Source organism: Phlebotomus papatasi, chromosome 2 (genome assembly GCF_024763615.1).
Source record: "Phlebotomus papatasi isolate M1 chromosome 2, Ppap_2.1, whole genome shotgun sequence".
Classification (NCBI taxonomy): domain Eukaryota; kingdom Metazoa; phylum Arthropoda; class Insecta; order Diptera; family Psychodidae; genus Phlebotomus; species Phlebotomus papatasi.
Window position 1 is genome coordinate 104,028,036 of NC_077223.1, and position 27,711 is coordinate 104,055,746.

General features: G+C 34.3%; 1 protein-coding gene across 3 annotated transcripts in view; it reads right to left on the bottom strand.

The window, feature by feature from the left end:
• Positions 1 to 26,534, bottom strand: part of LOC129800544 (locomotion-related protein Hikaru genki) — a 110,523-nt gene extending 83,989 nt beyond the window's left edge. Inside the window, exons 1-3 of one of the 3 annotated variants that reach the window (XM_055845015.1) lie at positions 26,250 to 26,534; positions 25,630 to 25,886; positions 3,317 to 3,922 (exon numbers count right to left, since the gene is read on the bottom strand). In XM_055845015.1, coding sequence (XP_055700990.1) covers positions 3,317 to 3,922; positions 25,630 to 25,786 — 763 coding nt within the window. In that variant the 5' untranslated portion in view covers positions 25,787 to 25,886; positions 26,250 to 26,534. Of the gene's footprint in view, positions 1 to 3,316; positions 3,923 to 25,629 lie in introns of all 3 variants that reach the window. The other 2 variants (XM_055845014.1, XM_055845013.1) reach the window with 2 other exon arrangements.
• Positions 26,535 to 27,711: the final 1,177 nt, after the last annotated feature.

A 27,711-nucleotide genomic window follows, 5' to 3' on the forward strand; every position in this document is an offset into this window, starting at 1 on the left:
ATGTCCAGAGAAAAAAATCAATCGCTTCTACGAAAAAGATGATGTGGAAAAGGCCTTGGAAGGGTTCAGGAAGGGCAAATTGCTACGGGAATCTGCGCGTAAATTTGAGATGCTACTCTTCAGGTCTTCAGGACAAATTACACGGAAGATCTCAGGGCTTGTGGGTCATATAAACGTATTAAACTAAATATTAAACTCGTTCCGTATGACGTTTTGAAATTTTCTATCCGTTCCGTCACAAAAGGTGGTCAGAAAAAAGATGTCCGGTATTTCACTCAAAGTGTCCGGAATACTACCCAAAGTAATGTCTACTAGTTTTCAAGGTTCCACACAACCTTTCCGAAAAGGAAGTAACAAAATATATCAATATGAATTAAATTTATTGCATTTCAAACTTAGGGCATCGATGCTTATTTGCAACTATGCCGAAATTTGGCACACTTACCCTAAATGTAAATAAACGAAGTAATTATAAATTTAAACAAATGTTGCAATTTTTTTTGTACTTGCATTGAAAAATTGGTGGGCTTTTGAGTGTTTAATTGGTGAACTTAAGGAGCATGGAAGAAGCATTCACTGCGAGGAAAGCGTTCTGGGCGATCTACGATCAGCAATTGTTCCAACACGGGGCACATTGTAATGATTGCATTGTAATAACAAATAAAGTGTCTCCATACGATTAATAATAATAAGTTTTTTGTAAAGGAATTATCGTAGAATTTGAGGTTAAAAAGATTAATCCTTGCACTGAGAGAAATCCGAAAAAGTTAAAATAACATTCCGGAAATGTTAATTTTACTCTGAATTATTGATCTGAAATCGGTGTAAATATTATGCTTTTTAGGTGTATTATGGGTTAAACTTACCCTTTTTATGTTAATTTTACACTTAAAAAGGTGTAAAATTAACATAAAAATGTTGATATATTTTTACACCTAAAAAGTGTTAAAGTTATGAGGAAAAAAAGTTAATCGCACCCTCTTTTTTTTCTCAGTGCGAGAATGTGATACAACGATTGTTGAATTGAAAAAACTTGCGATTCTTTAGCAAACTAAGATTTATTTCAATGAGATTATCCAGGCGGATATTTTACCAATTCCTAATAACGGTTTTTTATTATCAAATGCCAAAAAAACTCTAGTGAGCGTATTTCTCAGCCAAATGGGGTCATTATTGGGATTTTTGGAAAGGTCTTGGAATTCCTGAAAAGCCTGACCCGATTCCATTCAGTTATGAACCGATAATGAACCGTTTCATAACCTATAGCTAATTTTCATTCGAAATTCAATTATATTACTCCTGAGGTGTAGTTTGGGCAATATTTTATGTGATTTAAAAATCGGTTCAAATCGATTGTGAACCGGAAATGAACCGATAAGTAATTTTCGTTACAACATCAATCATATCACTCTTAAAACTATTTCGGGGAATTTCTTGAGTGATTTATGATGGATCGGTTTAAATTAATTGAGAACCGGTAAACACTAAATGGTGCAAATGTACTTTTCAGGTGTAGCATCTAAGTCACGAGTTCGAGCATTTCGCAAAGCCTGGGATGCTTTGCCATTCCTTTTTTAACAATTTACTGTTCTCAAGTGCTTCTGCGTTATTGTTGATTCCTGCCTCCACTGTTTTTCACAGTCTTTGTCGTGTTCTTACTGTGTTATCACACTTGCACTTTGCACATTAAAATTTTAATATGATTCACATTAATTGTCGCTGGTGAGAGTCCAAATGTGTAATTTGTGTGTTTGAATCATATTATATAATGAAAATTTGATCTATTTGTTGATAAAAAGGTAGACTTGACCCGCAAAATTTGATATAAATTGATTTATAGCATTAATGCGAAAAATTAATGCGATTTTCTCTTTAATTTTTTAATGTGAAAAATATTTATGCTTTAGGCAAATTTAAACTTATTTTTGTAGGCCAAGTCCACTTCTTTATCAATAAATAGAAAAACCCCAAATATTAAGTGACTCAAAGACACAAATAACATATTTGGACGCTCACAAGCGACAATTAATGTGAATCACATTAAAATTTTAATGTGCAAGTGTGATAACGCCGTTACACTGAGAAAAAACGGGGGTGCGATTAACTTTTTTTCCTCATAACTTTAACACTTTTTAGGTGTAAAAATATATCAACAGTTTTTAATGTTAATTTTGCACCTTTTTAAGGGTAAGATTAACATGAAAAAGGGTTACTTAACCCCTAATACACATAAAAAGGGTAATATTTACACCGATTTCGGATCAATACTGCAGGCTAAAATAAACATTTCCGGGATGTTATTTTAACTTTTTCGGATTTCTCTCAGTGTAAACCACCAAACAGTCGTGACAGGAACCAATACAAAGGAAGGTCGATTATGTAGAAGTACTTGAGAACAGTAAAGTGTTAAAAAAAACATGTTAATTTTTCATTAAAATAGCACCATTACCTCTTCAATCGATTTGGCAAAGACTAATTATTCTAGTCAGTAATGAATCGGTAATATATCAATAAATGCATATCTATCAAAAATGCAATTAATTTCCGTTTTCAGTCTCTTTTTTCAGAGTTCCTCGAGTTACCGTTCCTAATATGAATTCAATCATTTTGAGGGAGAAAGAGAGCTTTTGAATTTTCCATTGAAAAATGCATTAAATTGTAACCTTAGAAAAAGTAAAATGCAAATGAGAAACCGATGGTGCAATGTTGCACTTTTTTTTTCGATCGCTTCTGCATTTTATGAAAAATGCGACAGCATAACATCCCCTCTGTAAATGACACTTATATTCTATCCATTGAGAATGAAAAGCTCTCCATGGGGGAGCCAATCAATTCTCGGACGGAAAGAACAATTTCCTAAGCTTTTCCGAGAACCAGTTATATACCCTCTCTCGCAGTAATGAAATGCACATTTACCAGGGGCAGGGGTAGCATTCCACAATAAATCAAAAGCAGAAAAATCTATTATGGTGAAAAAATGCTAAAATGCTAATTTCAAAGAAAAATTCCTACTCTTCAGGGTTATCTCCAATTGAAATATCCAGGGATCGAGGATTAAAAGTTCAAAGGTGAATTTTTTGGAAAATGGGGTATGAAGAAAGTGTTTGTGGATTTCTTGTATGGATCTGTGTATTTTAACATTGCCCCAAAGTCCATGTTGTTACCCTGAAAGACTGTGAAAGCCATGGAAGTTTGTCTTGTGATGTAGCCAAAAAAGATGGTAAAGGGGATGAGAAAGAGAGTTGGGAAGTGGACGAACAAGGCACTTTTTTGAGAAGGGAGGGCAGGGGAGAGAAAATACTATGTGACCTCTTACCTATCATTTTCCGGTTGGTACTTTTGGAGCTGGAATCCGAGTGTCCGGGTTTGGGGCGACTGAGCGCGCCTGTGGTTTTTCCCGACTTTCTCTTCACTCTTTGATGTGGCTGGCTAGCATCTGTGTCTGATCCATTCGATTTATGTGCGTCTGATGTTTCATTATACACACCATGTTTACCATTGTTGTTCAATCCATAATACACACTCTCGCCTCTGGATTTATTTGTTTCGCCCGAGGCGAGACTACTAACTAAATCTGCCGATTGGATATAAATATGGGCATCGGCTGCCTCCTTCTCCACAATGGGCAGGCTACGCTTTAGCCGTCCATGGCGCTTTTCGCGATTCTTCTGCTGGTTCAGTGAATACGGCGAAAAGTTTGTATAGCGCGACTCAGATGGCTCGCCTTCGTGCAAATTATCACGTGTCGACGCCATGGATTTCCCACCCCCATGCCCACTGTCCACAAACTCTAGATCCGCTGTCGTAAAATCCTCCGGCAGGTAAATCTGTGTCGTCTCGATGGACATTATAGGGGATACAGTACTCGTTCCTTCACGCCGTGGTCTGATTATTTTCGGTGGATTGCACCCCGGAGCAGCATCTGCAAACAAAGCATGAGATATAGTTTCCTAATGACTGCATATGCTCTCTCTTTAAATTCCTCTATTCAAACTTTGCTCTATCACTTTATTAAACGTTCCCTTCTTTTCCCTTCAATTTCAGTCATTTGAATTCCAAAAGAATTGGCAAAGCGTCCTGAGCTTTGCGGAATGCTCAAGCACGTGACTTAGATTCTATGTTCCAAAAGTTCTTTGAAATGGAAAATAGTAAAAATTATCCTATTCCTTTAGCTCGAAGTTTATAAATAATATTTATTACATAAAACAGTTTGATAGAACATTCAAAATGGCAGTTTAACGTTCTGAATTACAATTTCTTCAAATTGTGCAACTGTTCCCAATTTCGCCGCGTCTGTTCCTATTTTCGACGTAAGATAATTGCCAGATAGTTTACAGTGTACACCAAATGGTAAAACTTAGCAAGGAATGGCTAAGGGCCTTGACAGAAATAATACAGAAATTAGAAATAATGGTTAAACTACATTTCCATCATCTTCCATACTAAGTCGTCTCTCGGCTTAAGTCGTAAATGTATCTAGGGCATAACAGTTAGCAAAATCAAGTTAAAATGTGATGATTTTTAGCAATTGGAATTTGCTAGGCTGCTCAGCGTCTTAGGGGAAAGTACCCAGCCCAGGTTTCGTATCCCAAGGATCCCAAGCTTCGTAATAACTAAACTGCGAGTTAATTGTTTCTTATTCTGAGTGGTCGAAATACTGTAATTAATGACATGGAAAAAACAACCTGAGAAAGATAGATAAGGGAAAATGATATGTTTGTGCAGCTCAATATGTTTGTGCAGCAAAATTATATCACGATAAGGCTCAATTTTATTTAAAAATAGGTGAAAAATCCCAATTTCAAAGGTGCCCCAGTTTCAAAAGTGCCCCACTTCCCCCTAAACTTTGTTTGTTAGATGATAAATTGATGAACATTTTTTATTGTTTTACAAAACGAACAAATGGTAAAATTTTACGAACATTTTTTGTGAGTTTACGAACATTTACCAACAAATGTTTGTAAAGGAACAAAAAATACTAGTTAAATGATCGTGTTACGAACAATGTTTGTAGGGTATGCGAGTTATACGGGCTTCAGACCTAAGACTTAGCCATATGGCTTAACTTCTCTAATATCTTATCAGTCATGTTTTTTTTTTGGAAAATTTTGACCTAGGATTGGATTATTAAGGGCAAATGACCTATTACATTTTGAAATATCAATAAAATCGGTTGGTATTTAGGGTTTTGACCGTGGTGTCACATATAAGATTAATATTAATATTAAGAAAAACCGGAGGGAGAGGTATATATATGCACAATTTCAAATGGAATATCACGTGTGTTAGAAAGAGTACACTCTATTGGATTAATACGATGAGTAAGATATTACTGTTCGTATTAATTGATTTCTGAATCGTATTACAGGCACACGAGCAATTTTCCATGCGTGCCAACTGTGATTCGGTCAGTTTTCGGGCTATGTAGTGCTGCCAACTTCGTACGCAGAGGGGAAATGTGAGACAGAAGCAAGATAAAACAATTGCTATCTTTTTTTGCCATTCTCGCAGTTCAGAAAGTATTAATCTTAATATTAATCTTATATGTGACATGGTCATGAGACCCTCGAGAACTGGGTTAAACCTCTAGTCTGAAGACGGTCTTACGAGCATTTCGTAAGTAGGGGACGGCGCGCTATCTTCGGATGACTGATGGCCATGTCACATATAAGATTAATATTAAGATTAATACTTTCTGAACTGCGAGAATGGCAAAAAAAGATAGCAATTGTTTTATCTTGCCTCTCTCTCGCATTTCCCCTCTGCGTACAAAGTTGGCAGCACTACATAGCTCGAAAACTGACAGTTGGCACGTGTAGGTTTTTTTCTCCAAGTAATCTGTCAAACAAAAATGGAAAAAGTAGTGTGGACTATTGAAATGCAGAAGATGGTGATTGAAGAATTCCGCAACTTACACAGAAGGCGTATACTCCCACTCCAATCACGGCTAGAGCCCACAAATTTACTATATCATCATCCATTGCACTCTGTTTTGCATAACACCAAGACCATAGACAATCGAAAAGTGCACGAAGTGCTAGAATTAATATGTTTCAGACGATTCAGAAAACTATTAATACGAACAGTAATATCTTACTCATCGTATTAATTCACTAGAGTGTACTCTTTCTAACACACGTGATATTCCATTTTAATTTCGAAAACTATATAGCTCTCTTTCCGGCTTTTCTTAATATTAATATTAATCTTATATGTGACACCACGGTGAAGCTTCGGACTACTCAGTTGTTTTTTCATGTTCTTAATGGATTTAGCTTACGACTCTTTTAATGAATTTTGATGCATTGGGCTAGATAATAAAATATAATATTATAATGTGTCAAATTAATTAAAAACATATTGAAAAAAATGAGTTGTTCGAAGTTTGAATCGTGCGAAGCTAGCGCGCTTTCCTCTACTCAGTAGGAAATCGCAAATATTTACCAACAATTTTACGAAATATTTTTTTCTGTGTGGTATAAACTCTTTTTTATTCTATTTTAATGAAATAAAAAAAAGACTGCATATTTGAATTTGGACAATGTAATTGGATCTTAATCAGTAATAAATTGAATATAGTAAGATGGGGTAACTGGATCGTTTTCCGAAGAGTGCTACTTAAACGCTTGTTTTGGACTGATGAAATTCTTTTTTACTTCTTCTAAATCCACAGAATTATTCACTGTTTCATTCAGAAACATAACATAAAAAAATTTTTCAAAAATATTAAAGAAAATTTATAAAATAATGATAATACTGAAATAAGTCAGCATGCTCTAACTGGGTCGCCTTTTCGCTAATTCACTTTTAATTAAACCTTTGGGTTTAAAATACTTTTTTTCACAAGGAAAAAAACAATAAATGTTTTCAATGAACCAGCTGTCATTAACGAAAATATCACTGCTAGAAAATTTTTAGTGAAGAACCCAGATGGCAGAAGATTGAAATGAGTCGATTACACTCACTTATTTAATGGATAAAAATATTATTTTTGTTTTTTCTCAAATTTGAATAGTTATACTATATTACCGTAGTGGCGTATGTTACGGAAATAAAAATAAAAATATTATTTTAAGTGGATTAGTCGTAAACGATCCAGATAGCGAAGCGCCCGGATTAGGGTCGAATGAACACCTTTTCGACAGGGAACCCCTATTGACACTTTTGCCAAAATGTTGAAATTTATTTAATGCATCTAATAAAATGTAAGTAATATGTCGTTTTTTCATTAATCTACGTTTTTCGATAAGGATAAGTGTTGAAATTTCGTATTCCAAATGGTACAAAGTAGGGTGTCAATAAGTCCTGACACGAGTTCTAAAAGTGTCAATAGGTGTTCCTTTCACCCTAGCACACTTGACTGTAAATGTGATATTTTAGTGCTTAAATAGTTATAATTAAATGAAAGAGGAAAACTTGATAATTATATTAACTAAATTATATGCTAATTTAATATTCTTGATAAAATAGAATACTATTATATTGGTAATTTTACCTTTTTGAAACGAAATAATTAACTTTTTAATAGAAAATTTCTCGGATTGACTTTCCTCTAAAATTATTCCTTTTTCTCACAAAATCTTCTCAATATTAACTTACGATGATGGTCTAAGTCTAAATAAGTTTCGGGTTTATTTGAAAATAATAACCTCACTTTTCAATATAATCCCTTGTTTATGCCACAGGAAGTTCATAAGCTTTTAATATATCGATTCCATGAACTTGAAGTATCCTGGCATAAGCAATGAAAATTGTATTTATTGTATTTATACAAGTTCATGAAACAAATTTATGTCCAGAGTTCAACATAGTTAATTATATTTTGATGGTCTTGAGGGAGATATATTTTAAAAAATAATTTGAAGTTTGAATACGAGAAAACTTGCAAATTGACCGATAAAATGAACTGAAAACGTAATCTAATTGAAATTTATAGCGTCAGGATTTGACTTTGTATATTAAGATTTATGCTTGATATCTTTTAACTAAGTTTATGGGATAAAGCATATTCATATGAAAATAGACTCATCCTATTCATTGTATGTATAATTTGTTAAGGGGTTGTAAATAAATTCTTATGAAAGTAGCTTTGTAGCGAAAAGAGCCTTTGATGAACAGCGAAAACAGCTTGCAAAGTTAGAGTTTTCCGCTAAAATTCCCCAACAGTTTTCAATGTTTTTCCAGTCACACGTTATAATTTACATCAGGTGCTGCTCCACCTTCTGCTTCGATTGGCACGGAAGACTTCTTTGAGAATTTTCTCAGCTAAAAGAGATTATTTTTGCGACAAAATTCAAATTCAGGGGGCGGAGTTTACAAATTCATAAAGAACAAACCACTGTGTAATTTGGTTAATTCAATTATTTATAGCAAATTATCTATTTGCATAATTTATGAATATTTGGGGGACAGGTTTATGGCCGGAAAAATTTCTTGTTACCACCCCTTTTGCTGACCCTCTTTTTCCATATTTCATTTCAGGTTTTTTTTTTTTTGACAAACAGTTTCTGTGAGAAACCCCATTTATCATAATTAAATTTTCTAATAGAGTTTGAAATTTTTCTAATGTTTTATTTATTTGACTCTTTAAAAGTCATTGCACGTCAAAATATCTGTACGCCCTGAACGGATCTAAGGATTAACTGAAAAGATAGTTTAATCAGTATTTTAATTTTATAATTTATGCTAAGTCTTCAATGCTAAAGTCTTCTTGGCTAATCCTTCAATAATATTAAGGGCATTTTCATGCATATCCTTCCAAGGAATTCAGTAGATCGTAATCCATCTTCAACTCTTGCACGACTATGTCAGGAGCTGTCCCCCATAAATTTTCTGGATAATGCCTGGTGATGAAATGCTAGGAGCATTTTTAGTACGTTGGACAAGATGTACCTCTTGAATTGTTCCTGTTTTCTTTAACTGCGGGATTCTATAATCCCGCAGAACTAAAACTCTATCAGAATAAAATCAGAATAAAAAGAGCTTAATATTACCCCACGTTTGAATTGAACCATCTTTAAAATTAGCAAAATAAAATAAAAATTCACATTTCTTTTTCTCTGGGTTTGTACGTTCTGTCCGTTCCTCTTTGCATATGAAATCGGTTTAAACTAAGTTGAATTTGTTTTGATGTTCAGAAGAAGAAAAAGAAGAATCCACCCCGCCCCCTACCGCCATCTTGGAATACCGGCATTTTTTTCAATAACTGCCCCTATAGCTTCGATTGATCTCAAATTTTAGTATTTTATAACCGGCCTTAAGAGCTTTCGGTTAAGAAAAAATTTAAGCCCCCCGCGGCTTCTCTGACCCGAGTTATAAAGAGTCCAAAATTAAATTTTTCAAAAGACCAAATCACCGGTTCTAATTGTCAGAATTTTGAGGTAATCATCGTTTTTTTAAAGCGATGATAGTTACGTAAATAATAAAGGACATTAGGCAAAACAGTCCAACCTTTCGCCACGAATGAGACCTATACCATCGAATAGGTATTGGCAAATCCGGGACCAACCCCAAAAATATGTAGGAAAAGCACTAGAGCATATAACATATGTAGGGGAGACTGGGGCAGAACTAGCCACGTATATAGTATTAGATAGTGGTATCTTATAGTTTGCCTGCGAAGGAATATAGAGGAAATCATTCTTTATTCTAAATATATACTTCCGTTCCTATTCATTGAAATATTTATCAGCCTCATACAAACATATTTTGTACAAATTATACGCAAGGAAAAATTTCATTTGGTGGCTAAATATACCCCGGTCTCCCCTATAAGAATTCTAATGATTTTTTTGCAAAACTCCTTTTATACAATAACAGTTAATCGTATATTGTTCGTTTCTAAGAATAATTTGTAAAGAAGGACTCAAAGAAAATTTTCCTGGAACAAACCATATCTTTATCTCTTCATTTTCCCTGCAATTTTCCAGATCTTCCTTTATAAATCTTTTACTATCCTTCAAACTCATAAAGAAAAGGATTGTATCTAGGGAAATGTCTTTAATGCAGTAATATTCTTCTTGAAAAAGGAATTAAAACCTCTAAAGATCGCAGGGTCCTAAAAGATACCGTTATTTAAATACTTTGAGTAATAAATTCAGAGAAAACAATGTTTTAATTAATTATACTGAGAACCTTTTGTTAAAATTCTTTAGTAACGGTACCCTTACAACCCTATGAACTTAAGCAAACTTAACTCTTTTTCTAAGGAGAATATTTCTTTAAAGACGACAAAAGGACGCAATCGAGGAAATACGTTTAACGGAATTAAATAATATTTGAGCATATTTGAGGAAAATCTGGATACAAGAGAGATAGGGATACGGTTTCTTTTGGGAAAATGTTCCTTGAGTTCAGTTCTCTTTCAGAAAACGTTCTTTAGCGCCAACAACTTACGATATGCCGTTCTTTAAGAAAAGCAAGTTTTATAAAAATAGTTCTACCAATTTCTTAAGAACCCTTACTTAACAATATCTGAAAAAGTTGACGTGATGGACCATAAGTTTCTACGGGTCATATGTTCAAGATACATCAAGGACTCCGAAAATATCTGTGATTTGCCATTAAACGAAAAAAGTTTTCGTTTTATTGCCCTGTAATGTGCGATGACTTTAAAATATGACAAGTTTGTATGGGAACTACCAGATAGAGCAGTCAGAGGGAAAATCTGAAAATATTAATAACAAATTGTCAAAGTTGCGAATTTTCAGAAGGATATCGGTTATTTCCCAAGGATTGACAGTCTTTTTTGACTTGGGCCTAGGTAATTTTTAAGTCATACACCAATACAAAATAGGCCTAGTCCCATCTCCGGCGAAGGGTTGGACCAGCTCTCATATATTTCTGCCCATTGTCCTTTGACAACCTAATCATCAATTTATTCCGAGAATTATTAAGTACCTACACGTGGCTATTATTTACACAATTTTGAGTCACAAAAGCTAAGATAAACAATAATAAGATTGATTTAAGTCGTATAGAAATTATCTGATGCTGTTCTTTAATTAAAAATCTTTTAGATTTTATAAAAATCTTAAATGGATTTTCTGAATTTATTTGCTAATTAATTTGGTTCAAAACTCAAAAGAGAATTCGCTAAAGCTAAAATGAAGAAACTCAAGAGAATTTTTAATTACTTCCACAGTCTCTGAATTTCTAATTAAATTTGATTTTAATGTATCTTCATGAAGAATATACATTTTTCGATATTAAGGTGAGTTTCAAGAAATTAATAAAATTCCTCAAGGCGGGATAGATTTTTATTAAAAAAGAATAAGATAAAAATGAATTTGCATTGAGTCCTTCAAAGCGTGGCACTATGGACTTCTTCTTCTTCTTCTCTTTAAATTTTTTGTAGGGGCCGGACGTCTTAAGTGGATAACTTAAGTGACGAGAAAGAATCGCTTGGCGAAAATAAGAACAGACGCGGCGAAAATGGCAACACTGAAATCTCAATCTCTCAAATTGTTTATTCTTTACAAATAATAACTTTCAACTTATTTTTCTAATTTTTTTCCCAAACACTAGATTTTTTCAGTTGTTTTATTTTTCGTTGGAAACAAATTTTAAACATAGAATCTTAGTCATGTGGTTGAGCGGGGCAGTTTTGGCGCTAAAGAAGTTCAAATAAGTCGCGAATTGGGAACAATTGCGTTGCGCGGCGAATATAAAAATAGACACGGCGAAAATGAGAACAGATGCGGCTATTCCAGGAGATTGAGATTAAGATTGTTTAGTTTCGTAATCTTCAATTGGGATCGCATTCTCTCATATTAGAATTATATTCTGATGTTTTATTAATAAATTAAATGACGACTTGGATCGTGATGCCATTGCCCTGCCTAAATAAAAAATCGAGAATTTTTGATTTAATGCAGGTCTTGTCCAGTTAAAACCCCATTTTTTCTCATGTGCATTTTTCCCACAGTAAAGGACATTGGGCAAAGATGTATGGGAGTTGGTCTATGGGGCGACCTCAGATGGGACTAGGCGCATTTTATAGGTAATGGAGTACGATGAAAAACTACCGAGACTCAGGACGATATTCGCCGGGAGTCCTTACAAAACCGCCTTTATTCTTTCGAAAAAATACTATTTTCACATAAAATTACTCAACATCAGCTAAAGGGATCTTCATGAAATTCGGTATGAAGTCAATGCATGATTTAAGCTATTTATCCATGGATACTACCCCCTCCCCCACCTCTCCTTAAAGTAGTCTCCATACAAAATGTGGACTTTTTTCATTTTAATTTTTCTCTGAGAAGAAGTAGAAAGCTGAAACTTGGTATGGGATCAAGGTTTATGAATGGTTCCTTAACCATGTATATAGGCGCCTCCTCCCTCCACTTCTTCTTGTAGCCCCCATACAAAATAATGACTTTTTCCACGATAACTCATTTGTGAAAAAAAGTAAAAATCAGAAACTTGGCATAAGATCAAGGGCAATGGAAGGCTCTTTAACCGTCTTTATATACGTTTCCCCCCGCCACTCCTTCCAACAGTCCCCATACAAAATGAGGACTTTTCCCACTATAACTCCTCCCTGAGAAAAAGTAGAAAACTGAAACTAGGCACGGGAAAAATGCTTATGTAAGGCTATTCAGTTATATAAAATCTGATTACGATTTCAAAAGAAAATAATAAATAAATAAATAAATCACAGTTACAAAAATAAGTCAAAATATGTAATGATTCTACTGAAATCGATGAATACAATGAGGCCATATTTCTCTCTATAACTCATGAAAAGTATCAGAGATACATATTATAAGATAATTAAAATTGGTTGAATAGTTTCGAAACTTAACACATTTCTTGTTGATTAAAAACTTTGACAACTTGGAATTTATGTATTTCCTTAAAAAAAAAGTATAAATGCGCACATTTTGTATAAGAGATTATTTTTCTTCTACGAAAATAGTTTTTATGCTCTAGAACTTTTCCCTCATGGTTTAGAAATTTGGTTCCGGAACAAAAGTACTTACCTATACCATGGCCTATTCAATGATATAGGTTTCATTGGTGGTCGCACCATAGACCACTTTTGCCCATTGTCCTTTGATTAAGAACTTTTACTGCTCGAAATCAATAAGAGAGCATATAATCGTCTTTTCTTTAACTTGTCACCGTCCTGGAGCTTAAACGGTAATAGATATCAACTTCCGGTCTTAGATGACCCCTAATAAAAAACAATATCTCCAGATGCTTTTTTTTCTTTTTTCCCCACCCTCCTCAATTCCCATCGAAACCATGTTTTTTTTGTTTTTCACAATTTCGGCCCAAGCTTTTTTAATGATTTTCGGATATGTTTTAGAAGTAATCCAGGTGAACATTTCGTCCAAACTTTGGTTAAATTTGAATTTTTTGGAAAGGTAGGGTAAAATGAGGCAATTTGGAATCATTTACAATTTGGGAAATTTCAGATTTTCTCACTGTTTTAGAGATTCAAAAGGAAGAAATCTGTTCCTTTTCTTTTTAATCGTCTTTTTCTTCTGTTTTGCGGTCTTTGTTTGCTCTTTACTCATCTGCAACAGTGACAAAATCTCAAGTGTCCCAAATTGTAAATGGTTCCAAATTACCTCTTTTTACCCTATTAAAATTTCGGACCCAGCTGCATAGGTCGCAATCGGTAATGAAACGGTTAAGTATCGATTTTTGAAAAAAAAATTTCGGATTTTTGTTTTACTTGACTTTAAGTTTGTTAGGAAGCCAGAGCTCCAACGGCAAGAGATATCGACTTAATGTCGTCGATGACCCCTTCCCATAATTTTACCGGCTTTCGTATTGTCTATAAAGAAGATTAAATCAGCAGTAACCCCATGTGCATACAAAAAATATGCTAACAGAAAGGACTTTCTCGTGAGTTCGGGCATTCCGCAAAGCTGGGACGCTTTTCCATCTCTTTTTCTTCATATTATTATTAGCTCTTATGTGATAGTTTTCCGGGAGAATGCTGTGAAGGGTTAGGGTAATGAATAATTCAGTTCTTATATTAGACGTCTTGGGATATCGATTATAATGGCTCATCCTGTCCATTCCTCCGGAAGTTAGTGTATGAAATAGCTTTTCTAATCCATTCAAGGTGTCATGGAAACTGTCGTCTCTAATTAGACTTCTGTATAAGCAAGTAATCAATATACGAAATACCTGCATTTGACCCAATAAATCCCTTATATCATTCTCGCAATTTCCGGTGAAGTCTACCCCTCTTGGCTCTTTCACATCGTATAGATAATGCAGAAAATCTTCGAAATGTATAATAGCTTTTCCTATCTAGGAATGAAAAGCAAACACCAAAAATCGTTCTGAATACCCAGTTTAATCTCGAGGATTTTCGTATTGAATTAATCTTGGAATTCTGTCAATATGTTTGCACTGCGGGATTTTTTCTTGGGCCATTAGAAAAGTGTTTGGAGGAAATTATTGGATTATTTTCAACCATTAGTTGCTTTTTTCCCGGAGAATTTGGCATGGGGTGGTGAATTTATTTCGAGATTTTGCAGTAGTGCATGTGAATGGGGTTGAATTTTCTTTTGCAAGATTTTTTGTGCTGCTTTTGTAATTAGTTCGTGACCTAGAAATGCAAATTTACCACCACCCAGCACTTAAATCACGAAACATTTTCCACATGCAAACATTTCCAGGAGATATTTCATCTTTATTTATTTATTTTTTTTTCTTTTGTGACTCAGGGATGAGCTGCTGTATAACGCCAAAAAAAAATAAATAAATAAATAAATGGAATGAATTCCACTTTGGAGGACTTGTCTCAATTGTGAACACAAAAATTAATGCATTGCCGAAGATTTAATGATGTTTCTCCTGGGTAAATGATAATTTACTACCCATGATGGGGTTTTTATCATCTTTTGCCTCTCCATTTTGTGATTAATAGGACGACTTTTTGCTAAATTATTCCTAGGGTGTTGGGGGATTTTCGCGAGAACGACAGGATGAAAAAAAGTCATTTTGGAGTTTGGTCTATGAGGACTTTGGGGGGAAGGGGGTAAAGGGGGACTTATGGGGGTTGTATTAAAATTTACAGCATTTCAGAAAGTGTTAGCATAGAAGAGGGACCCCTCCACCATCCACCCGCGTCACATTTCTCCAACGCCCTCAGACTATGTTCACAAAGTGACTAATTTCAGTTGTGAGTTGTTTGAATGTTTCACTAGGAAGTACTTCACTTAATTTATATCTATTTTAGCATTTTCACATTTTACTGACGCCTTTAATATTTCCTACTTCATCAACTTTCTGGCGAACCGGGAAACACAAAATTTAATCGCAGAGTTGGTGTGTTAAACTTTTTGAATTAAAATCTCGCCATTTCGCCTAGCCCCAGTGCCCCCTCCCGCCCCCCCCCCCCCCCCCCATCCAGAGGACCTGGCTTTTCCGCCCATAAATTACAACACATATACTGGACTTTCAAACATTGGGAAAATTTGATATCGCTTCACTGGAGAGATGCTATTTTGTTTGACACTAAATACAACATTTTATGGGCGAAATGTGTTGGGATTTAAACATGAAATTAGTATTATGTGATTATCAATAAATTATTTCACCAAATAGACACGCTGGGAAATGAGTATCATCCTCCTGAAACCTCAAATTGCTGGACAATTTTATTTGTTTATCGCACCCAATGGGAATGAAGGCTGTGAATGATACAGTTCTGAGAATTATTGCTGAATTTTTATCAAATGTTGAGCTCATCATACTCTGAACTGTTTTTTTTACATATTTTTTAGCCGAAAGAAAATAATAATAACACCAATTTCTTTGTTGATGGCTATAGGCAACGATGTACAATTTGATAAACAGGGAAACTGTACCAAATTTCGACCGGTTTGCAATTTCGGCCACTTCTTTTGTTTCTCAAAGGACATTGGGCAAAAATGTCCTTTGTCTACGTGGCGACCACAGATGTGACTAGGCGCATTTTATAGGTAATACTGTAGGATGAAAAACTACCGAGACCCAGGACAATATACGCGGGAAGTCCTTGTAAAAACGTCTTTATCCTTTTGAAAAAATACTATTTAGACATCGAATTACTCAACATCAGCTAAAGGGATCTTCATGAAATTCGGTATGGAGTCAATGTATGACTTATGCTATTTATCCATAGATACTAGCCCCTCCCCCCACCCCTCCTTCCAGTAGTCCCCATACAAAATGTGGACATTTTTTATTATAACTTTGCTCTGAGAAGAAGTAGAAAGCTAAAACTTAGTATGCGATCAAGTTTTGCCAAAGCTTCCTTAATCATGTATATAGGCTCTTCCCTCCTCCACTCCTTCTTGTTGCTTTCCTACAAAACATTGACTTTTTCCACTATAACTCCTCTGTGAAAAGTAGCAGAAATAAGAAACTTGACATATGATCAAAGACAATATAAGGCTCTTTAACCGTGTATATATACGTTTCCCCCTGCCACTCTTTGCAGTAGTCCCCATACAAAATGAGGACTTTTTTCACTATAACTCCTCTCTCAGAAAATGTAGAAAGCTGAAACTCGGTATGGGAACAAGGTTTATGGAAGGCTATTCAGTCATATACAATCAGATTACAATACAAAAGAAAATAAATAAATCACAGTTAGAAAAATAAGTCAAAATATCGTCGGTTGCCTCAGCAACTGTGCTAACTGCATTTGCTTTGTGTCAGCATTCGTTGTAGGCAACGCATCGCTGCGCAGCGTTTTCAATGAATGCAGACACAAAGCAGATGCAGTTAGCACAGTTGCTGAGGCAACCGACGATATGTAATCATTCCACTGAAATCGATGAATACAATGAGCGCATATCTCTCTCTATAACATATTAAAAGTAAGATCATTAAAATCGGTTGAATAGTTTCGAAACTTAACACACTTCTTGTTAATTAAAAATTGTTATAACCTGGATCGTCCCTAGCGGGCGACTCGTGAACTTATATATACCGCCAATATGTAGGATTTTGCGAGACCTTTCGATTGAGTAATCATTGATTAAATTCGGTTGATAAATCTATGAGATATAAAGTTTGAAGTTTTGACTTCAAACGTATGTTATGCATTGCAAAGACATATGCTTTTATGTCCATTTCGAGAATATGTAGTAATTTAATATATTTTATGTTACAATTTATTTTTTCCCTTAAAAAAAAAGACAGTATAAGTGCTCACATTTTGTATAAGAGATTTTTTTTCTTCTATAAAAATATTTTTTATGTTCTGGAACATTTCCCCCATGGTTTAGAACCTTGGTCCCGGAGCAAAAGTTGTTACCTATACCATGGCCTATTCAATGATATAGGGCTCATTGGTGGTCGCACCATAGACCACTTTTGCCCATTGTCCTTTCCATGAATTTTTAGTTCTTGCATACATTAGAGATTATAAGGAAAGGTGCCCATGGTTCGTACAGTCCCAAGCTTCGTAACGACTAAACTATTGCCATGTTTCTCAATAAATCTGATGCATCGCACACATATTTTAAAACCTAAGGGAAAATGCCCAGTTTTTAAAATATATTGCGAAGTCATATTTCTTCAGAAACATAGGAAACATTTTAGTCATTGCAGAGCTTAGGATCCTAAGAACTATGGACGCTTTCCCCTGTGATGTGAAAAAAATATTGCAAGAACTCCGGAAGGGTAAGGAACTATGAAAATCAAGGTGGCCGAAATATTACCCAAATCAATATCTATATTTTAATTAAGTTTAAAAAGTATTAAGAGTAGCTTTATATAAAATAAGTAATAAAATGGTGTAATGCCTCGTTCTATCATGGCTTCGGTACGTAAGGTAAAGTATCCTATGTCGACCACTTAAGGATAGATTTTTGTGAAAAACTTATGAAAAAAAACAGTTACAATTTGTGTTTTTTGATAGGGTTTTTACCTAAAACTATAGAATACATTCTTATCTATCTAATTGTGAACTTCATTTAGTCATAATATAAGTTTAAATTATAAAAAAATTAAAATGTTTCAAAAATGCGAAGTGTACCTCTACTCGACCGCCTGGGGTTCCTCTACTCGACCACCCATTTTTTCTTAAAATTAAACAAATCACAAAACTTAAAAGCCATGGATTTAACTTTGGCTTGTTTAACACATCATGATTAGCACTTAAAATTTAGTTAATCATTAAAATAAATAGGAAAACTCACTTTTATGAATTCATTCAGAAGTATAGAACAACATTCAAGTGAAAAAAGCTTCACTTGCTATGATTCGTCGACCGGTCGAATTGAGGAACAATTTATTTGAAATGCACTTTCAATTTTAATACATAAAATTAATCTTTAACTTGGTCATGGTACTAAAATTTTTGCATAAGTAATAAAGATTAAGTCCTCAACGTGCGTTTAGACTCAAAATTTGAATTCTCAATTAATTTGTGAGGGTAATAATTAGAATAATTCCTTAAGAAAAAAGTCAAGAATATCAAAAAGATTCAAATTTTTGTTTAAGAAATACCTTAACGCTCCGTCTTTTTACGATTTTTCAGTGTTTTATGGTCAATTTCTATGATATTTTCACTCATCTGAATTAAGTATAAAATAATTGACCCTATAATGTTAAACCATTCGTTAAATATTATTGTAAATGTAAATAAATTGAATAAACATTTTAACCGGTCAACTTGAGGAACCCAGGGTGGTCGACTCGAGGATACCTTACCTTAGTCCAATCAAATGATCATCTAAAAACGATAGAGATTATTGCATAAACGCGTTTTATGCTTATAAAAATAATGTTTAAAAATCGCAGTACTGGAAAGCTTTCAAGCTTCGCACATTACTCTGATGGCTTCGCACGCTTTATATTTTTCCCACATTTCTTTGATAAATCTAATCTATGGCAAGGTATTTTAATAGCTAGTCTTAAATCATACATTTCCTGAGAAAATTGGGTCAAATTAATCAAAGAAATAAGGGAAAACTTTCAAGCTTCGTACATACTCTGCCTTCGAACACTTCATATTTTTCTGATGTTCTTTTAATGAGTCTGACCTTTTTTTGTTTTATGAAATGTGTAACTTAAAACTGACTATAAAAATATATTGGTATTAGGGTAAGTGTACCAAATTTCAGCACAGTTGCATGCAAGCGACAAAGTCTCAAGTTTGAAATGTAATATTTTTAATATAAATTGAATATTTTTGTTACTCTTTTATAAGGAGTGTTGCTTGGAACCTTGCGGACAGTTTAGCATTTTTATTTTCTCAAAAATCATTCTTAATACATTTTAAAATGAATAAAAATGTTGACATAGCATTGGTGGCCTATTTCGGCCACCTTCGTTCTCATAGTTCCTTGCCCTTCCAGAATTCTTTCAATGTCTTTTTCAGATTATCTTGCTCGTCAAAGCGACATTTTTTGTTATTCTTTTGCATTGTACAAGCTCAAGAATATCCAAAAACTAAAAATTCATGGAAATTCGAGGAACAAAAATATGGACGAAATTGCAAGCTGGTCGGAATTTGGCACACTTACCCTAGGTCAGATTCATTAAAGGATATGGGAAAAATATGAAGTGTTCGAAGCTAGAGCATGTGCAAAGGTTAAGCCTGAAAGCCTTCCCCTACCACAGATCATTGTGTATGTGTACATAGCCCAAGTAAAACGATATAAGCTAAAAAGTGTTTTAAAAAAATTGTATATAGGGTAAGTATGCCAAATTTTAGCACAATTACAAATTAACACAAAAGTCTTGTTACTTTCCTGTTACTTTTTTACAGGAGGGTTGTTTAGACAGTTGAAAAGTAGTTTATCATCTCTGTTTTCTTTAAATCAGTAAAAAAAACAAAACATTGAAAAATTAACAGAAAATATAGACATTGTTTTGGGTAGTATGTCGGTCACTTAGAGTAGAATTTCGGCCGCTTTGTTTGTGACCACATTGTGTAAAATAAGGGATAGAACGAGTTAGAAAAATTGAAAAAGAACCAAAAAATTAAGAATTTTGGGCAAGCACAAGATGTGGCCGAAATAGTAAGCATCGTCTCACTGGAAAGACGCTCAGAAAATGTCTCTATTTTGACACGAAACACATGATTCAGCTGAGAAATTCGACTTTGAATATAAAGAATGATACTCTATTAACACGAACTAAAATAATCTTTACTGAAGATTAAACAATTTTAATGAAAAACTACCAGACTGCCAACAATACAAGCGATCTGTCACAATTTTTCTAAAACTTCTTCCACATCGAATTTTCTATAACACAATTTTATTTCAAATTATACGAAAAATTTAAACATTTTAGTGTAGATGCATTCTGAAAAGAATAAATATTTAAAAGAGAAGAATTATTGACTATTAGAAAATTAAATCCATAATTTTAATTAATTGAGATGCTTGGCCGAAATTACACTCAAAGTGGCCGAAATTGGAAGCTTGCCAATATTTGGCATACTTACCCTATTCTCGCCCGAAAATAATTTTTCGCAATTATTTTTAAATAAGAAATTATAGCAGTTACAATTTTTTATAATCGTTCACAATAGTGCATGAGCTCAATTGATGCCCTATAATTATTCCCAGAACTGTATAGGGGCGTGTGTGTGAAAATTTTTCCCTCGCGTGTTTTTTATTGCCCTCCACGATCTTTTCCTGGCCTTGTTATGTGTTCTGGGGCATCCTCATACCCCCAAAATAAACCACAAAGAATATAATACAGCAATACACGTTGCGATTTTATCTGCAAATCCATAAATATTCACGGATATTCAGCAAGAGAAAAAATATTGGTGAAAAATTGTCCAAAGGTACGGAGACATTTGCATTCACAGCATATTAATTATCAATCCTATCAATGGATTTTTAAACAAATTCAATTCATATATTCAAAAATTGATAGCAAACAGTATCATGAATGTTTGTTGATGTGTTTTCTGAGAGAACATCGGGAATTAATTCAATGGAAAATGGGTTTCAAATATTTGTTAACATTTGACATCAATATTTGGCAAAGTGATTATTTTATTTTCAAAGCTTTTGCCAAAAATTATTTTTCTATTTAGTTGTTTTTTTTGGGGAGAAATAAATTGAAACTCATATTTACAAATTGCAGTCTAATTACAAAAAAGCTTTCTGTTTCAGCAACGAAATTTTATATTGAATTCATGTTTGTAATTTGTACATGTACATTATTGAAAAAATTGGAACATATTCTCTAGGGATAATGTTACCTGAATAATATCGGTGTCCTAAATTTTAATTTTAATGAATTCAATCGCACAAATCAGTAAATGATTTTTGTTTTACAGGGGATCATGAGAACTTTCGGAATTCTATTATGTGATTCACTTATTATTTTTTGAGATGAAAAATGATATAAAGTTACTTTAAGCCTAATCTAAATAGATTTAGGAATACATATTTTGAGGCATAAGAAATTGGATAATTTAAAGTTAAGGGGCTAGAACTTTTAAAAATGGAAATATATCAGACAGAGTAAGTTAATTTAGGAAAATTATTTCAGTTTCCGTGACATTGTCTGGTTTTAGACTAAAATTATTTCTGGCTAATTTTCTGTTATTTCCTTGCTATGCTGCCCAAAAATGTTTATGCCAAAGGTTATAACTTTTGTCAAATAATTTTGTCAAGTGAAAAATAAATAAAATATCTTGTATGCTGTGCTACCTCTGCTACGGATTTTACTACTTTTTTCGCTTCAGTGTTAAATTTTAATGCAATAATGTAAATATAATCCTTGAACAAAGCTTAATGGATTTTCTGTCAGATATAATTATTTCTAAAATTGAGAAAATGTAACAAAGACTCACTTTTTAATATAGAATCTATTCCAGAATTTAAGGTTATGTAAGACATAACCTAAAAACAGCGGAGTTAAAGGAAATAAGCATTTGTGAACAATTTAAAAACATGCAATTTCTCTTACAATAAATTAATAAAAGAATAAAAATCATATTAATACTGATGAACCCTCTATGTGCCTATGATAGTAGTTTTCCTGAACAGCGACATTAATTAAGAAAAAACTTATGAAATATGTTGCATGGAAATTACAATTTTGGACCTATTTTCGATTTTTGCTTCCTGAAACTAGGAAAAAAGAGCTGGGATCCTATTTTTTTTTTAGGAAATGTGAGTCTTAAGACCATTTATTAAAATATATTACTATGAGTCACAATTATTGATTAAAATAGGAAAAAAATAGTTATTATCAAGCTTGGATCGTATCAAACATGGGCACTTTCGCCTACATTCAGGCGTATTTCAAAAATGATTTCATAAATTGACTCCCAAGGGTAGGCAAACTTGCATAATTCTATGTGCATAATTCCGTCAGGTGCATAATTCCGAAGGACTTAACTCTTTCGCGTCTTTAGGGTAATGTCATGACTCGGGGAAAAAAGTTTTTTTTCGGGTATTTACATTAATTGAAATCTATCTGTTCGTGCACGACATCATAATAGAAGGATGTAAGATTCTTGGCTCATTTTCTCAAGACTCCAGTTAGATTTCAATTAATGTAAATAGCCAAAAAGAAACTTTTTTCCCCGGGACATATATGACCCTAAAGACGTGAAAGAGTTAATGCCGGGACTGAGTGTACAAGGGATGGAGTTGTCAGCCCTGTCGAATCAAATGGATGAAATTCGAACACCTTTAACACCAGAAAAATTCCTGGTGACCTAAAGGGGATTCCAACCCGGGACACTTGTATCATAGAGCGACTTCTCTACCAATTGACCAATTGACCAATTGAGTGCCCTTATTCATTAATCGATTATGATAAATATGGATTCATTATAAAGACTATAAAGGTCTCTGAATCCCGGATAAATTTGTATCAGCTTTATCCGGTAATACAGCAACAATAAATCTGTTAAATAAAATTTTATTCTATGTGTTATACGTTGTTTTGAGTAGGATTTCAGTTCAAAGCAATGCTGAATCGATAAACACAAAAAAATTATGAAGTAGATTAAAATTTGCAAAATTTTGGAACTCGATAGCGCCTTGAGTTTTAAACTCATTGAATCAATTCGGATGGATTGGTAAAAATCACATTTTCGAACATTTTACAGAACTTGTACTCTTTGTGAGCTTTTTCCAGTTACGCCTTTAGGGGAGACCAGGGAAAATTTAGCCAACAAATACAATATTTCTTTGCAAATTTTTGAAGAAAATACTTGAATTTCACTCAAAAGGTGATCATTCACAGAGAGAAATCCGAAAAAGTCAAAATAACATTCCGGAAATGTTAATTTTACCCTGCAGTATTTATCCGAAATCGGTGTAAATATTAGCCTTTTTAGGTGTATTAAGGATTAAAGTTACCCTTTTTCATGTTAATTTAACACTTAAAAAGGTGTAAAATTAACATTAAAAATTGTTGATATATTTTTTGATATATTCTCACACTCTGTGAGAAAAAAGGGGGTGCGATTAACTTTTTTTCGTCATAACTTTAACACTTTTTAGGTGTAAAAATATATCAACAATTTTTAATGTTAATTCTACACCTTTTTAAGTGTTAAATTAACATGAAAAAGGGTAACTTTAACACATAATACACCTAAAAAGGGTAATATTTACACCGATTTCGGATCAATACTGCAGGGTAAAATTACCATTTCCGGCATGTTATTTTAACTTTTTCGGATTTCTCTCAGTGCAGTGTTAAGTACGTTCCCGTTCCCTGTCCCCCAAAAATTATATATGGGTTCCCAGAAAAAATGCGTGAGTTTCCTGAATTTCTTTAAAAATACATGAGTTCTCTGGAAAAATACATGGATTCCCCAGGTTCCGTGACAAAAATATACCTATAGATTCAGCGTGAGTACCTTGTAAAATTTATGGATTCTTTGACAACAAAATGCGTGGATTTTTCAGAATCTCTGACAAAATGAATGGGTTCTGCAGGATCTCTAAAAAAAATATGAGTTCCCTAGGTTCCCTCACAAAATGTATGAGTTCTCAGGTTCCCTGATGAAATGTATGAGTTCCCCTAGTTCCTCAAGTTCCTTGGAAAAATACATGGATTCCCCGGGTCCCTCGAAAAAATCTATGAATTCCCCACACTGAGAAAAAAAGAGGGTGCGATTAACTGTTTTTCCTCATAACTTTAACACTTTTTAGGTGTAAAAATATATCAACAATTTTATAATGTTAATTTTACACCTTTTTAAGGGTAAAATTAACATGAAAAGGGTAACTTTAACCCCCAATACACCTAAAAAGGGTAATATTTACACCGATTTCGGATCAATACTGCCGGGTAAAATTAATATTTCCGGAATGTTATTTTAACTTTTTCGGATTTCTCTCAGTGCAGGTTCCCTAACAAAATGCATGGGTTTCCTATGAGTTCCCTGAACAATGTATGGGCTCTCTGGATTCCTTGACAAAACATAGTGTTCTCCAGGTTCCCTGACAAAATATATGGGTTCGTTGAGTTTCCTGACAAATTTATGGGTTCCCCGGGTTTTCTGAAAATATACATGTGTTCCCCAGGTGCCCGTAACAAAATCTATGCACTGAGAGAAATCCGAAAAAGTAAAAATAACATTCCGGAAATGTTCATTTTACCCTGCAGTATTGATGCGAAAACGGCGTAAATATTATGCTTTTTAGGTGTATCAGGGGTTAAAGTTACCCCTTTTCATGTTGTTTTTATCCTTGAAAGGGTGTAAAATTAACATTAAATAATGTTGATATGTTTTTACGCATAAAGTGTTAAAATTATGAGGAAAAAAAGTTAATTGCACCCTCTTTTTTTCTCAGTGTGGGTTTCCTATGAGTTCCCTGACAAAATTTATAGGTTCCCTGGGTTCTCTGAAAAAATATACGGGTTCCCCGTGAATTCCCTGAAAGATGTGTGGGGCCCTTCAGCTTCCCTGACAAAATTTATAGATTCCCTGGGTTCTCTGACCAAATGTATGGGCTCCCCGGTATCTCTGAAAAAAATATGAGTTCCCCAGGTTCTCTAAAAAATGTATGAATTCTTCAGATTCCCTGACAAAATGTGGGTTCTCCGAATTTCTCGTGGGTTCCCCGTGGGTTCCCTGGACAAATTGGCTAGAGTTCCTTGAAATGAGTCACCCCTTGCATTTTTAAATCTTTTTTAAAAATAATGCAAGTCAAAGCAAAACTCATTTTTTAATACTTCAATCATAAAAATGCTTTTGAACAAAATTTTTTTTTATCCTAAATGTAATCTCAAAACAAATAATGTGCCGTACAAAATGGAGCGTACAAAATTTTAATTATTTAAAATAGTTGAGGATTATTCATTGTGCGATAGTTCAGTGATAAGGCTTCCAATTTTTCCCAGTGAATAGAATGAAATAATTTATACGCAGAAAATCGTCATTTTATTTCTAGTCACGTTTATTAATAAATTTGTGCTGATCTTTGTGTCAAATAAAGGTATATACCAGGAAAATTCGTCACGTTGACTCCCATGCGCCTTTCAGGACAATTTTAGATAACACATCATATTCAAATTTTTAGTCAAAAGGGACTCTCTGTGGGCCTATTTGGATTAGAAAAAAAAACAACCGCACTCAATCTCAAATTAAGATAAATGATGTGTGATAATAAAAAAAGAGGACTAGCACACCGCGAAAGCCATAGTAAAATGATAAGAATTTTTTACCCGGTTCCACGGTAGATGGTAATTCTGTGGATTCAGTAGACTCCTCCTCCGATGATGTGGACGATGATGATGCCAAACATTTTGTAGCAATCATCAGAATGAGAATTGAACAAATTTCAACACTCCAACCACTTTTTCTCCCCACAAATGCCTTCATCTTCTCGTCCGCTTTTTCTCCAGTCCTTTCACACACTTTCTCTTCTCTGATAAGATTCTCCAAAGAACCACGACGTAAGACGTAGGAGCAAAAAAAAACACTGACAAGAGTGGCTTAAGGATTAATGATGGCAAAGATACCACATTTAATTGAGATCAACTTTTGCGTGTTGGACACAAAATTTACTCCTTCGCATTTTCTATCTCTCAATTAGAAAAGTAGTTTTTTTTTTGTTTTGGAAGGGACCCTTTTTGTGTGTCCTCTATTCCTGTCTTAAGAATTCCACACCTCAAGGGATTCTCCTGAGAATGTCCTGGCTTTTTTTTCTTGCCAATCTTCCAATTTTCTGTTATTGAGCGTACCAGAGGGGGGAAAACAATTTTGCTACAAAAGGGAGATACACAAAAATGATATTGGAAATAGGGATGCGGGAAAAACCTTGGAAGTTTTCTAATAATTTCACCTCGTCTGGCCGAAAGAAGAGAAAATTCACGCAATTTCAGCAAAAGCAATCAAGTTCAATTAACCACCCACTTGTTTGGGTATTTGTCCATGGGATTGCTTTTGGGATAGAACATACGAGGGAATTACTGGACAAAGTGACCACACAGTGTTGGTGAAATTAATTCAATTAGCACAAACTGTTCCGGTGTGGCACCCTCAAAAGTGGAAGCACACACAGTCAGGGATGGCAGATGGGTTAGAGAACGATCCAACAACCACCTCACACGGATTTCCATCTATGACTGATTTCACTCGCTGTGCGCTCGCACTTTCCCACCGCCAGTCACACACGGAAAATATGGCAGGACGAAGGCTCCGGACCGAATTTGGCCGGATGGAACACGAGTCTTCAGCTTTTCCGCCTCCCACACACCGCCCCAGAGTTGACGGCCCTTTCCAAAGGGATTTACCAAGTTTAGGATTAAGCTTTGAAGTGGGATTTTGCACTTTGGCAAACCTCTCTAGAATAATTACAGAAAGTAAAAAGCGTGGTAGGTGTAGGGGATTAAAAATAAATAAAACTATCTAGCATTGCCATATATAGATTAGGTTTAGAAGGTGTCATACTGCCTAATATTTTACAACTAAATAAAGAAAAAGATTAAGATATAAAAAATATATATTTTTCAAATTTGAAAAAAATACATTAGTTTTTTTTTCTAATTTCTTTTAAACTTTTAAGAAAATGATGAGTTTAGGGCAAGGGGTGAACAAGTATGGTCAACAAGTGAATCGTGAGTGGCAAATCGGCTGATTGGCGCCATTCGTGTCTCCGTGATCGGCGGATCGGCAGTTATAAAGCGTGTCCACGATAAGATTGTTCCAAAGGATTTGATATTTTTATCACAGATATCACTAGTTCCGCATTTTCGTTGTATGTAAACATTGTAACACGTGTTTTTACCTTTCTTTTGGTGAAACTCTCATCAAATTCTGTTCATTTTTCACTGAGATACGAAATAATAATGGAAAAAGATGGGAACTGATCGTACACGTATCTAAAAAATTCTGGAATCAATTACGCGGACCTTGGAAAACTCACAAATACCTCACGCCAAACCGTCCGGAGGGTGATTCTTCGATTCCTTGACAGTAAAACCACTGTCTAGAAACCTTTATGTGGAAAAAATCGGGGTATTTGAGATCGAGATTCGGAGAAAAAGGTGATCATCAGACATCTGTGAGGGATATGGCTAAAAAACTTAAATGTTCTCCCAGACTTGTGCACAAAATCAAACAGAGGAATGGACTGAAGACTTTTAAGGCCGAAACATCCCCTCATCGAACGGATGCACAAAGTCAGTCAGCTAAACACGAGCTTGAAGGCTGCACGATAAGATGATGTCGGGCTTTAGTGGGTGCATCTTGATGGATGATGAAACATACGTAAAAGGAGACTTCAAACAGTTACCAGGACAGAA